Source organism: Podarcis vaucheri, assembly GCF_965113315.1.
Source record: "Podarcis vaucheri genome assembly, chromosome: 8".
NCBI classification, from domain to species: domain Eukaryota; kingdom Metazoa; phylum Chordata; class Lepidosauria; order Squamata; family Lacertidae; genus Podarcis; species Podarcis vaucheri.
The window spans coordinates 91,730,019-91,744,620 of record NC_138766.1 but is presented as its reverse complement, the minus strand read 5'-3'; the positions used below and the strand labels follow the sequence as shown (position 1 = coordinate 91,744,620).

The window sequence follows — 14,602 nt, the reverse complement described above, 5'->3', positions numbered from 1 at the left end:
AGTCCAAGTGGGAGATAACCAGAGCATGCACCACTCTGGGGAGACAGTTAAGCTGGATGCAAGACAGGAATGTGGAGAAGAACTTGTAGCCCATCCACGCTTGCCTAGAAAGACAAGACCTGAACCCGCCATGCTTTTTGCCGTTCCAGATCAACGTCAAAAGGGACCAGTTGTGCGATGCAAAGCTGGAGCTCAAGAAGGCGAAGGCAGATTGCAGATGTAAAAGGGATGTGAAATCTAAAGCGTGAGTGAAGCCGGTTCCTTTTGTAACCTGGGTTATCCTTTCAATTAACTGTTAGGCGGTTCGTTATAGAAGTGGCATGCGGGGAACTAATTCAGGGTGGTTGTTTTTCCCATATGCAGGTGCTTGCAGGGTAACCTTGGCAAAGCGGTCACTTATGCGATAAACATCATTATATGCTAGAGTTGTCTGTCCCCTAATAATAATAATAATAATAATAATAATAATAATAATAATTTATTATTTATACCCCGCCCATCTCGCTGGGTTTCCCCAGCCACTCTGGGCGGCTTCCAACAAAACACTAAAATACAATAACCTATTAAACATTAAAAGCTTCCCTAAACAGGGCTGCCTTCGGATGTCTTCTAAAAGTTTGGTAGTTATTTTTCTCTTTGACATCTGGTGGGAGGGCGTTCCACAGGGCGGGCGCCACTACCGAGAAGGCCCTCTGCCTGGTTCCCTGTAACTTGGCTTCTCGCAGCGAGGGAACCGCCAGAAGGTCTTCAGAGCTGGACCTCAGTGTCCGGGCTGAACGAAAAAGAAAAGAAAAGAAAAACAAAACAAAAGGGGAGCCAGGATACTGGATCAGACCAATGGCGTCTTTTGGTCCAGTGCCCTGCCAGCCAAATGCCTCCAGGAAACCAGCAAGCAGGGTATGAAGGCAGCCACCGCCCTCTCCCCTGCTGTTACTCCCCAGCAGGTATAATGCCTCTGACGCTGGAGGTTCTATAATGGCCTTCATGGTTGTTAGTGGACCTTTCCTCCTTCGTCTAAGCCAGCGCTCTTTGCCACAACTCAGCAGATTGAATTCCAGAAATTAAGTCTGTGTTTTATGAATACCACCCCTCCTTTTCATCTATCCTAAATTGGCTGCCAGCCAAGCTTGCTGTGCAAAATGTTACGAACCTCATGCCATGTCCACATGTCCACAATTTCACAGGCCTCTTCGTATGTCCTGTAACTTGCCTTTTAAAATTAGAAAGGTATTTTATTTTTGTAAATTACTTTGGGGTGGCGGTTTGTTTTTACAATTAAGCGGTATATAAGTTTTGTTAGTGGGACGTGGGTGGTGCTGTGGGTTAAACCACAGCGCTTAGGGCTTGCCGATCAGAAGGTCGGCGGTTTGAATCCCCACAATGGGGTGAGCTCCCATTGCTCGGTCCCTGCTCCTGCCAGCCTAGCAGTTCGAAAGCATGTCAAAATGCAAGTAGATAAATACCATTCCGGCGGGAAGGTAAACGGCGTTTCTGTGCGCTGCTCTGGTTCGCCAGAAGTGGCTTAGTCCTGCTGGCCACATGACCCGGAAGCTGTACGCCGCCTCCCTCGGCCAATGAAGCGAGATGAGCGCCGCAACCCCAGAGTCGGCCACGACTGGACCTAATGCTCAAGGGTCCCTTTACCTTTACCTTTAAGTTTTGTTAAATAAATAAACAGGCAGGCAGCCTGAAATCTTAGACTATAGCAGGCATAGGCAAACTTGGCCTTCCAGCTGTTTTGGGACTACAACTCCCATCACCCCTAACTAACATTCAGGGATGATGGGAACTATAGTCCCAAAACAGCTGGTGGGCCGTGTTTGCCTATGCCTGGACTACAGTGACAGAGGGCAGAGTCGGAATGTTAATAAGGAAACAGAGCAGCAACTGCCAAGCTATTCTGGTAGCGAACCATGAGGACTAGCGACTTGCTTTGTCGGTCCCTGTTGCGTTCTCACGTGCGCGGTGCCTCTCTTCCGAACCAGCGCTTTAGAAAAGAAGCAGAAGCACGTCGAGAAGTTGGAAGAGCAGTTGGAGAAGCTGGTCCTGCAAGCCACAGACAAAGAGGAGAACAAGCAGATCGCTCTGGGCACCTCGAAACTGAATTACCTGGACCCGCGCATCAGTGTGGCCTGGTGGGTTGACATGCCTGGGGAAGGACGGTCCTGCTGTGTGTTTGGTGCAAAAGCGGAAGCCCAGTCATGATTGCTAGGATTTGCCTGCCCTCCGCCCTGAAGTCCCAGGGTTCGGGTTGCAACAATTAAAACGCAATATTAAAAATCGTTTGGAACAGCATACGGTCACAGGATCCTGAAAACATACACCTCAAAGGCCAGGGCAAAGAGGTGCATTTTCAGCATCCTCCGGAAGCTGTACAATGAAGGTGACAGGCGCAATTCTGCGGGGAGGGAGTTGCACAGCTTAGGGGCCACCACAGAGAAGGCCCTGTCCCCCTGGGCCACCACCCTCTGAGTCTCTGAGGGTGGAGGAACTACCAAGAGGGCCTCCTCTCCCGATCTCAGCACCTTGAGAGGGTCTGTAGGGAAGGAGGCGGCCCTTCAGTTATTCGGGACCTGAGTTATTTGGGGCTTCAAACACCCATACGAGCATTTTGAATTGGGCCCAGAAATGAACTTCCAACCACTGCAGCTGTTTTCAAAGCAGGGGGATGTGTGAGATCTGAACCCAAAGCCCAAGAGGCCCGGCTTTGATACCAAAAAGGCTCCCTGACGTGCTTTTTCTGCCCACAGGTGTAAAAGGTTTTGCGTGCCCATTGAGAAGATTTTTAACAAGACCCAGAGGGAAAAGTTTGCGTGGGCGATAGATATGGCAGACGAAGATTTTGTATTCTGAGGAGATCCCGGCTACCTCATTTTCGTGCCTTCGTTGTGACCCCGTTTTTCTTTTCTTTTGCAAGCAAAAAATACATCTCTAGAGGAAGGCGTGGTGCCTGTGTTTTGTGCAAAAAGGTCTAAGATGGGGAGCCAAATTGCCAGTCTCTTCTTGGGGGTTCTGTGGCTGCAACAGGGGGCTCTTTGCATAGCTGTCAAGTGTCCCTTATTTGAAGGGACAGTCCCTTATTCCAGCACCATGTCCCGCTGCTGTCCCTTATTGATGGATGTCCCTTAAATGATGTCCCTTAAATATCAAAGGAAGCAGCTCCTCTCCCTCCCTCCCTGCCGGCCAGGGAGGAGGGAGGCTCCAACTGTGTTGCTTGGCTGTGTTGCTCACCCAATAAGAAGTCTAAGAACGACTGGGGGGGTGGAGCTTTCATGCCTTGTGTGTGGCTAGTTAATGCAAGCTGATGGGGTTTTTGAATGCTGGACGCCATTTTGTTGCACGTGCTGCTGCAAACTTTGCAGTGCAAAGCCAGGCCGGGGAGCCATCTTAAGTTGTGGCTGCATAGGCCTTGTGGTGCATGTGATTCAGATTCTATTCAGTTGAATCTCTGGTTACAAAGTTGGTTGGACAGTGTTCTCGAAGCTACCAGCATGAGTTTGACCAAACTGCAGGAGGACAGGAAGACTGGAGTGCCTGGAACAGGTGAGGCTGCAGGTCCCTTATTTTGGCTGCTGGTCGCTTATTTTCAAGGCCGCTGGTTCCTTATTTTCAAATCTGTAAGTTGACAGCTATGGCTCTTTGGTCCCTTCTGCAGCACAGATTTAAACTGATTTCCCCCACTTGTGTCTCCCTCTGCTCCTCAAAAGACCTGAGCAGATCCAGTCAAATCTCGGTTGTTGAACGGAATCCGCTCCAGAAGCCTATTCGGCTTCTGAAATGTTCGACAACTGAGGCTCGGCTTCCAATTGGTTGATGGAGCTTCCTGCACTCAGCAGAAGCTGTGTTGGATGTTTGGCTTCTGAAAAATGTTCGAAAACCAGAGCATTTACTTTCGGGTTATCAATGTTTGGGAGCCAAAACATTCTGAAACAGAGGCATCGGGATCCAAGGTTTGTACAGTTCTGCAGTGGGGGTGAGTTGTGTCTGTAAACATGGAAAATAAAAATAATAATAATCCCAGGTTTATTTGCGGGAAGCCATTATGATTTAAGCCAAGTCATGCTTTGATACAGTAGAGGTATCGCTAGCCATTGTACAGGTGAAACTCGAAAAATTAGAATATCGTGGAAAAGTTCATTTCTTTCAGTAACTCAACTTAAAAGGTAAAACTAATATATGAAAGAGACTCATGACATGCAAAGCGAGATATGTCAAGATGATTATGGCGTACAGCTGATAAAAACCCCAAATTAACAATCTCAGAAAATTAGAATATTGTGAAAAGGTGCAGTAGCTATTCAACCCATAACATCTGCAATGGGTTCCTGAGCCTTTAAATGGTCTCTCAGTCATCACAATTATAACAAATAAAGGCTTGACATATCTCGCTTTGCATGTCATGAGTCTATCTCATATATTAGTTTCACCTTTTAAGTTGAATTACTGAAATAAATCCAAGGCAGACCTTTTAACATCACAGTAATCCAAGTTTATGCACCAACTACTGGTGCTGAAGAAACTGAAATTGACCAGTTCTATGAAGACTTACAAAACCTTATCGAAGTGACACCAAAGAAGGATGTTCTGCTCATTATAGGGGATTGGAATGCTAAAGTAGGGAATCAAGAGATAAAAGGAACAACTGGCAAGTTTGGCCTTGGAGATCAAAACGAAGCAGGGCAAAGGCTAATAGAGTTCTGTCAAGAGAACAAGCTGGTCATCACAAACACGCTTTTTCAACAACACAAGAGACGACTCTACACATGGACATCCCCAGATGGGCAACATCGAAATCAGATTGATTATATTCTCTGCAGCCAAAGATGGAGAAGCTCTATACAGTCAGCAAAAACAAGACCTGGAGCTGACTGTGGCTCAGATCATCAGCTCCTTATAGCAAAATTCAAGCTTAAACTGAAGAAAGTAGGAAAAACCACTGGACAGGTAAGATACAATCTAAACCAAATCCCTTATGAATACACAGTGGAAGTGAGGAACAGGTTTAAGGATTTAGATTTGCTGGACAGAGTGCCTGAAGAACTATGGATGGAGGCTCGCAACATTATACAGGAGGCAGCAACTAAAACCATCCCAATGAAAAAGAAATGCAAGAAAGCAAAGTGGCTGTCCAACGAGGCCTTACAAATAGCGGAGGAGAGAAGGCAAGCAAAATGCGAGGGAGATAGTGAAAGATACAGGAAATTGAATGCAGATTTCCAAAGAACAGCAAGGAGAGACAAGAAGGCCTTCTTAAACGAGCAATGCAAAGAAATAGAGGAAAGCAACAGAATGGGAAGAACCAGAGATCTGTTCAAGAAAATCGGAAATATGAAAGGAACATTTCGTACAAAGATTACCATAATAAAGGACAAAAGTGGTAAAGATCTAACTGAAGCAGAAGACATCAAGAAGAGGTGGCAAGAATACACAGAGGAATTATACCAGAAAGATATGGATGTCTCGTACACCCCAGGTAGTGTGGTTGCTGACCTTGAGCCAGACATCCTGGAGAGTGAAGTCAAATGGGCCTTAGAAAGCACTGCAAATAACAAGGCCAGTGGAAGTGATGGTATTCCAGCTGAACTGTTTAAAATTTTAAAAGATGATGCTGTTAAGGTGCTACACTCAATATGCCAGCAAGTTTGGAAAACTCAGCAGTGGCCAGAGGATTGGAGAAGATCAGTCTACATTCCAATCCCAAAGAAAGGCAGTGCCAAAGAATGCTCCAACTACTGCACAATTTCACTCATTTCACATGCTAGCAAGGTTATGCTTAAAATTCTACAAGGAAGGCTCAAACAGTATATGGACCGAGAACTCCCAGAAGTGCAAGCTGGATTTAGAAGAGGCAGAGGAACCAGAGACCAAATTGCAAACATGCGCTGGATTATGGAGAAAGCCAGAGAGTTCCAGAAAGACATCTACTTCTGCTTCATTGACTATGCAAAAGCCTTTGACTGTGTTGACCACAGCAAACTATGGCAAGTTCTTAAAGAAATGGGAGTGCCTGATCACCTCATCTGTCTCCTGCAAAATCTCTATGTGGGACAAGAAGCTACAGTTAGAACTGGATATGGAACAACTGATTGGTTCCAAATTGGGAAAGGAGTACGGCAAGGCTGTATATTGTCTCCCTGCTTATTTAACTTATATGCAGAATTCATCATGCGAAAGGCTGGGCTGGATGAATCCCAAGCCGGAATTAAGATTGCCGGAAGAAATATCAACAACCTCAGATATGCAGATGACACAACCTTGATGGCAGAAAGTGAAGAGGAATTAAAGAACCTTTTAATGAGGGTGAAAGAGGAGAGCGCAAAATATGGTCTGAAGCTCAACATCAAAAAAACGAAGATCATGGCCACTGGGCCCATCACCTCCTGGCAAATAGATGGGGAAGAAATGGAGGCAGTGAGAGATTTTACTTTCTTGGGCTCCATGATCACTGCAGATGGTGACAGCAGTTACGAAATTAAAAGACGCCTGCTCCTTGGGAGAAAGGCGATGGCAAACCTAGACAACATCTTAAAAAGCAGAGACATCACCTTGCCAACAAAGGTCCGTATAGTAAAAGCCATGGTTTTCCCAGTAGTGATGTATGGAAGTGAGAGCTGGACCATAAAGAAGGCTGATCGCCGAAGAATTGATGCTTTTGAATTATGGTGCTGGAGGAGACTCTTGAGAGTCCCATGGACTGCAAGAAGATCAAACCTCTCCATTCTGAAGGAAATCAGCCCTGAGTGCTCACTGGAAGGACAGATCGTGAAGCTGAGGCTCCAATACTTTGGCCACCTCATGAGAAGAGAGGACTCCCTGGAAAAGACCCTGATGTTGGGAAAGATGGAGGGCACAAGGAGAAGGGGACGACAGAGAATGAGATGGTTGGATGGTGTTCTTGAAGCTACTAGCATGAGTTTGATCAAACTGCGGGAGGCAGTGGAGGACAGAAGTGCCTGGCGTGCTCTGGTCCATGGGGTCACGAAGAGTCGGACACGACTAAACGACTAAACAACAACAACACTGAAATAAATGAACCTTCCCACGATATTCTAATTTTTCGAGTTTCACGTGTATTTTGCCTGACTTTATGAGATGGTCAGGTCGTTGCGAGAGCCCAGAGTAAAAGTATGCTTTTACCATTTTGCTTAGACTATGGTTGTGGGTGTTGCAATAAATTTGGGGGGTTCTGAATGTGGGAGTCACAAGCAGCCTCACATCTCCAACCTTTTTAAAGGGTGCATAGGCTACCCCCTTTTTTAAAATGAAGGAACACTAAAGCTGGCCAGAAATAGTGCAGGGACTGTTTTCTGAAAGAAGACTCTGGCGAAAACGTTGGCTAGGTTTTCCTAATCCAGTCTGTGCCCTCTGTATCAGAGACGCTCTTCATCCCATGCCTTGCTTCACGAATTTTGCAAGTTTGGGAATCTCTGGCTGTGCTTTGAAAGCTCCTGGGTCCTGTTAGGGCAGGGGTTAGCAAACTTTTTCAGCAGGGGGCCAGTCCACTGTCCCTTAGACCTTGTGGGGGTCCGGACTATATTTTGGAGGGGGGGAAATGAACGAATTCCTGTGCCCCACAAATAACCCAGAGATGCATTTTAAATAAAAGCACACATTCTACTCAGGTAAAAACACGCTAATTCCCAGACCATCTGTGGGCCGGATTGAGAAGGCGATTGGGCCAGATCCGGCCCCCGGGCCTTAGTTTGCCTACCCATATTTTAGGGCATACGTTGAAGCTAGCAACTGTATCTGTAGTCAGAAGAGTCTAGGCATTTGGGCAAAGATGGAGAGCAGACAGGTGAGTCCTTCGAAACAACAAATTTCCTCCAAAACCCATAGGAAGAAATGCCCAAATCGCCACCTACTGCGCCAGAAGGCAGGAGAAGTTATGTTTATGAAAAAGTTGGGAAAACACCACCATCACCTGCCAGAGCGTTTGGTGGCTGTCACTTGAAATCACACAAGAACCTTTGGTTTACACTATGTACTGACAAACCTGCAGCAATTGGTTCAATTTCAGTGTAATCATTGTGGTTTGATTTAAGAAGGCATCCTTGTTCAGAAAATTCCTGTTTGAAGGCGCAACATAAGCCGTGAAATTGGGGTTGGGGAGGAACAGCGTGATTTCACAGGTTTGTGCTGTCAGTCTGGAGTGGAAGTTTATCCATGAAAAGAACTGTTAAATAATATTTCAAAGTTAGTGCGGTGGGTGGTTCAAAGATTTCTACTGGAAGAATGATACTGCTACGCCACAATCCTGATAATATTGCTTCTAGTTTGCTTGTGTATTCCTACAAATAGAGGGTGGTGCGGTGCTACAAATGGATTTTTGTTTCCATACAAAATGGTAACTGGTGCTTTTTGCCACACATGAACCAAACACGCCTGTAACGCAATTCCAGCTTCTCAGAAGTGCTCTGGAGTAGTATTTTTCTAAAGTCACATTCAAGGAACTCAGGTTTTTGGGCGATGGATTGTTTACGGCTTGTTTGATGTTAAGTTGCCTGGAAAGCTGTTCATTAAAATATGAGTATTTTTGTCTATGACAGACTTCGGGTTTTTCAAATGTGTGTGCTGAAAACAAAGGTGAGAGCAACTTGCTCCAAAATCTTACATTTCTTTGGTTTCCATCAATACTTTTTGCCTTATTTGGGTGTCGAGTCTCCTTGAGTGTCAGTAAACTCTCTTCCCAGTTTAGAGCCCTTCATGGGGTTGTGCATGAAAATTAAAAGCAGGAAGCTTGTTCTATGTGTAAAAATTAAATTTAAAAACCCAACAAGTCAGGTAGTAGTAGTAGTAATAATAATAATAATAATAATAATAATAATAATAATAATAATAATGGAAAAAACACATGGGACTTTTTTTTTAACCTTAACATGTTGACATTGACTGGAATGAAGAAGAAAAAAAAACCACTGCAGTGACAAAAAGCAATAGAGTTCAAGAATTTATTTTTTGTACCAGGTGATCTTTATTTACAGAACCAAAAATTGGCTGTAATTTGGGAGCGCTGTTTACTACTGTGCCACAAACTAGGAAAAGTCTGTTGTATGTTTACTTCTGTGTAAATTCTGTGGCCGTGAAGCTCACCGGGTGACCTTGGGACAGTCACTCGCTCTCAGGCTATTCTACCTTGCAGGAAGGTGGTTGTTGAATAGGGAGGGGAAGAATCTGTCGACATGCAGAGGGCCGAGAGGCCAGCTGGTAAGACCCAGCTGTCTCCATCCATCAGCCAGTGCTCTGACATAAATCAGCAACCCGGGCTTCAAAGCCAGGGCACGCTATCAGCAGAGAGAACTGCGGCACAGAATAGGCGTGAGGCTTGTGGAAGCATACTACAACTACAGATTTATTAATCATAAATTAGGACAAAGAAACATGTCGTCTCTCTCTCGTGTCGTCTCAGAACGGGAAATGCAAAAGCAATACACACAACGGAAGTTCCCAGCATACTGTGCTGGAATGTAAACAGACATGTGACACATGTAGCTATAGAGCCAGTGTGGTGTAGTGGTTAAGAGCGGTAGTCACGTAATCTGGGAAACCGGGTTCGTGTCTCCGCTCCTCCACATGCAGCTGCTGGGTGACCTTGGGCCAGTCACACTTCTCTGAAGTCTCTCAGCCCCACTCACCTCACAGAGTGTTTGTTGGGGGGTAGGAAGGGAAAGGAGAATGTTAGCCGCTTTGAGACTCCTGAAGGGGAGTGAAAGGCGGGATATCAAATCCAAACTCTTCTTCTTCTTCTTCTTCTTCTTCTTCTTCTTCTTCTTCTTCTTCTTCTTCTTCTTCTTCTATATCAATTCATGGACACACACAAACACATTGCAAAGAGCAGAAATGTGCCCTGCAGCCTGAGTGGGACTGATTCTACTTGAGACCGGTCCCTGGTCATTATGGTCGACACATAGCCCTGAGCAATTCCGTTCTCCACGATGTTGCCTTTGAGGGAAGCGCACAAAGAGGCAACCTGAGAAGGGACCTTTGCAGTGGTGGCCCCACACTTGTGCATGCTCTCCCCAGGGCAACATGCCGGTTCCCCCATTGGCAGTTGTGAGGCAGCAGACAAAACCCACAGGCCTTCGGCCTTTGATTTGGAGGTGAACCAGTTATGCCCTCAGCCTCTGTCCAGGCTCCTCATTCTTTTCCTTTTTTTTTTTTGGAAATCGTTTTTATTTGATTTTACAAATACAAATTTATAACAAAACCAAATACAAATAAAGAGATTACTTTGAATCTAGAGACTTCCCATTCTCCTCCATGGGTCCTATTGTCAACTTTTGCAACTGCATTTCATCTATATTTTCCAAATCTCCATATCGTCCATAGTATTTGTTACATTAGAAGTGAGATTAAAATCCTTCTAATGTTTTCATCTGCTTACAGTGCTCTCCTAAATAAATTATAACCCCCCTCCCCAATCTTTCTTGGAAGTTTTTGAATTCTTGGTCCCTGAGCTTTCCAGTCAGTTCTGCCATTTCAGAGTAGTCTTAACAGCTTGGTTTGCCATTCCTCTCCAGAGAGGATGCATTATTTTCTCATTTTTTATTTTGGGACGAGCGCTTTAGGTCTTGTTTTATTGCTGTATTTTTATGTTGGGCTCTTTGCATCCTGTTTCTATTTTTACCTTGCACGAGGCACCGTAAAAAGCGATGAAAGAATGAGGATAATGATGCTGATGACAACAAAAATTACAGACTCCAAGGACTTTATTATACCAGCGAGAAGGGCTTGCAAGCAATAGCCAGAGAAGCTTGATCCCAGCACCTCTTGACGCAGGAATTAGGCGCTGGCTGTAGAAGACCGCGACACCCGAAAACTATTTAAAAGTAACGCTGAGGCTATTGTGAGTGGTGCAATCCTGATTTAGATCCCAGTCCTGTGAATGCCAGACTTTACGGTGACCGAACCTGAATTTAGGGCGTGCCTGTATATATTCTGCGAAGCAGCTTCCTCTTGTCATCAGAAGAAGATGAGAATCCTTCTGGTTACGGTTTTGGCTGCCGTCCTTTGGTCAGGCAAAGGTGAGAAAGGAGACTGTTTTCTTTGTCCATACACACCGCCGCAAGGATCCCTCGCCTTGCTTTGAGAACTGCACGGCAGGGAGAAAAAAAGTAAAATGATTCCCAGTGTGGATCACAGAATCGTAGAATTGTAGGACTGAGAAGGGACCCCATGCGGTCATCTAGTCCAACCCCATGCAGTGCAGGAATCACAGCTGAAGAAACCCTGATGGTGGGAGAAAGACTCACCTGTTGAATTTCCGCCCAACACACATCTTTTCAAAGGCAGTGGAGTCGGGGAAGAATCTGGCAGTCTGAGAGACGGAGCAACACTGGAATCTGATTAATCTGGAGGCAGGACAGAATGTGATAATTTATGGATAGAGTTCTTGCCGGGGAGAAATCTGGTGAATGAGAAGTGGGTTGAGCGTGGCAGTCAGAATCCAGCGTTTGCAAGCGTGTTGGACCAGGATAATAGCCCCAGTCCAAGTGGTGTAAGAAGAGCTATTGGATCAGGCCTCCTAGTCCATTATCCTGTTCTCCTAGGGGTAGACTGCCCCTGTCAGTGGAGGTACAACTTTAGTGGATGACAATATATTTTACTGCGAGCGATGGGGGGCTTTTGCATTAATTCTCCTCGTCTTCCTTCTCCAGCTCTCTCGCTGAAATGCTACTCTTGCGCCACGCATTCCAACAGCTCCCACTGCATGATCCCCACGGTGTGCTCAGAGCTTGACAAGTACTGCAAGACCACGGTTGGGCCGTCGGAGACGGGTAAGTCGAGTCACGCCTTCGGAAAAGCAGCCACACTCCCGGCAGCTGGTTTGCATCAAATATCAGCGTGTGAAATGAGCGGTAAGGAAGAGGGGCAAGCTGCCAAGGCACCCGATACTGAACCTGCCCAGCGCCGCCATAAAAATGTTTTAAACATTTCGCAAGTGCAAGGCTTGCATCGCTCTCACTCTCTGCCTTAGCGTTGCCGTCCTTGCAATATGGCTGGGATTTATTTGCATTAGGATTAGCAGAGTAATTAGTTTCCTTTTGTTCTTGTTTTTATTATGTATTTTGTGTTTTTTATATTGTAATTTTATGTTGTGAACGGCCCTGAGATCTACGGGTAGAAAAAATGGTATACAAATTCAGTTCTTTTTTACCTGGGGGGATCCAGGGGTACGCGTACCCCTAAATCTTTGTACTTTTGTCCATTTACTGTATTTACTTTTCCCAATTGGAATTATAAAATGGTGGTTTTCTTGAGTCAAAATTAGAGTACCCCTAAACATTTTTTAAAGAAAAAAAGCACTGTAAAAATTTATTTACGTAGTAACAACAACAACAACAACAACAACAACAACAACTTTTTTTGTATGAACATGAACTCTGTTCTTTGGTTCTATGTTTTGGAATTTTGGACTAAAATTCTGGATTTCTCGGCCAGTTTGCCTGCACAACAACCACTTCTGTATGAGGGAAGATGAAAAAACAGCAACTACCAATGAACCAGAGGTCCCTTCTTCATGGTCTGCAGAAGGGACGTCTTGGCTCATTTGGAAGCTGCTCACATCTTCCTTGGAATGTGTGTACGACTCCTTAGATTTCTCTATCGCACTTGCCAGTGACCACACTGAGTCCATTCCTGGGTTAAAAACACTGGGCCATAGCTTGCTGGTAGAGGATCTGCTTTGCAAGCAAAGGGTCCCGGGTTCACTCTTTGCCAGCATCTCCCGGTAGCTGCCAGTCAGTGTAGGCAATACTAAGCCAGATGGATCAATGGTCTGATTCAGAAGGCGGCAACTTCCTATGTCCCACTACAAGGGGGTGAGGAGCAAGCTCACTTCTCAGTAGGCAGGTGCTGCCAATAGTGCCTACACCTTTTGCTTCCTAACTTTCCTTCTACAAGGGCTAGAAACCTACTTTAAAAACTCCCTGAAAGCTCAGAGTCGAGTTCCCTTGCTGGGTCTTGGCCTGCTACAGCAGAACCCCCTCTTGCTAGAAGAGACAATGGATAATCAGGGAGAGTTACAGTGGTACCTCTGGTTGCGAACGGGATCTGTTCCGGAGCAACCTGAAAGGAACGCAACCCGCATATGCATGTCTGCGCACGTGCAGGTCGCGATTTGCCACTTCTGCGCATGCGTGTGACGTCATTTTGCACATCTGTACATGCGCGAGTGGCGAAACCCAGAAGTAACCCTTTCCGGTACTTCCGGGTCACCGCAGGACACAACCTGAAAACGCGCAACCTGAAGCAAACGTAACATGGGGTATGACTGCACAGTGGTACCTCGGGCTACATATGCTTCAGGTTACAGACTCCGCTAACCCAGAAATAGTACCTCGGGTTAAGAACTTTGCTTCAGGATGAGAACAGAAATTGTGCTCCGGTGGCGCGGCGGCAGCGGGAGGCCCCATTAGCTAAAGTGGTGCTTCAGGTTAAGAACAGTTTCAGGTTAAGAACAGACCTCCAGAACGAATTAAGTTCTTAACCCGAGGTACCACTGTATCAGGAAACAGGGAATATCCTTGTCAATGGGGACAGCTGGAACGCATGATCACATTTCTCTGGAACTTCTCAGTAGGATTAAGTAGGGTTGGGTTTCCTAGCAACAACATGTGCCAACATCCCTTCGTTCTCAGACGAGGTCACAGGCTGCAAGGTTGCCTATTGATTATGGATTAGGATGTGAGGAGCCAGAATAGCATACCAGGAATGGGTGAGACTTCTCCTTAACTCCCCTCCCTCTCTCTTGCTATTTCTTCGTTGATCAAGGCTCCTCAAGCACGGCACATGTCTCCAAGACGTGCGCGGCGGAATGCACCGAAACCAAGCAGCATGGCGTTTCCACATCCTGCTGCCAGAGAGACTTTTGCAACCGGAACGGAGCGGCCAGAACGAGGCCTGGCAACGTGGAGCTGCTTGCCATCGTGGTTCCTCTTGCCAGCGCAATTCTCTGGGTTGGACCTTGAAGCTTCGGGCAAAGAACTTTCACCCAGATTGTTCTCCTTTTCTATTTGTGGGGGCATAAAATTATAGATCACATTCATTAGGGGGCACCGGGGGCTGGAAAATTGAATGCTAAATGCATTTCAAAGGAACATTCCTGTCCTAAGTGCATTTTCTCAGAAGTTAAAGTCCTGTGGATTTGATAGAACTAAATTTGAGTGAGCCTCCTTAGGATTTTCCAGTCTTGTTTTAATTCCCAGCCTCAATTGGTTATAATCTGCGTGTGAAAAGTGTGTTTTCAGCAATAAAACACAGGGGTCCAGCCATGGGAAGTGGATGTAAGCTTGACAATCTTTGGGGCCTCATTTGGAGAGGGATCCACGAGCCTGTTGATTTTGTTTCCTCACTTTCCCAACCTTAAATTTAGTTCTTCGCATTGCTGCATTTACCTGTGATTTTTAAAAAGCCCTTTCAAAACTTTATCGACATTTTATTGCATATTTTCCTCACACGCACTCATTTTTTTGCAAGCAATTCCCTCTCATATAAAGATTTTTTTGTACGTCATTTTCATGATTATATGCACTTTTATGCACACAAGTGGCCGAAAGGCAGATTGTAACCTTGGCTAACAAATAATAATAATAATAATAAT

The 14,602-nt window shown here is 45.5% G+C and overlaps 2 protein-coding genes across 3 annotated transcripts in view; both read left to right on the top strand.

Moving 5' to 3' along the window:
* TOP1MT (DNA topoisomerase I mitochondrial) overlaps positions 1 to 2,940 on the top strand; it is a 37,790-nt gene extending 34,850 nt beyond the window's left edge. For both annotated transcript variants that reach the window (XM_082235566.1, XM_082235565.1), the window contains 3 exons: positions 150 to 244; positions 1,986 to 2,135; positions 2,751 to 2,940. In XM_082235566.1, coding sequence (XP_082091692.1) covers positions 150 to 244; positions 1,986 to 2,135; positions 2,751 to 2,853 — 348 coding nt within the window. In that variant the 3' untranslated portion in view covers positions 2,854 to 2,940. The remainder of the gene's footprint in view (positions 1 to 149; positions 245 to 1,985; positions 2,136 to 2,750) is intronic.
* Positions 2,941 to 10,425: 7,485 nt separating this feature from the next.
* Positions 10,426 to 14,281, top strand: LOC309539601 (lymphocyte antigen 6E-like). The gene is made up of 3 exons (XM_082235997.1): positions 10,426 to 11,024; positions 11,658 to 11,777; positions 13,774 to 14,281. Exons 1-3 carry the CDS (start codon positions 10,886 to 10,888, stop codon positions 13,968 to 13,970), a joined length of 456 nt encoding a protein of 151 aa, XP_082092123.1. The 5' UTR covers positions 10,426 to 10,885; the 3' UTR covers positions 13,971 to 14,281.
* The last annotated feature ends 321 nt before the right edge of the window (positions 14,282 to 14,602 follow it).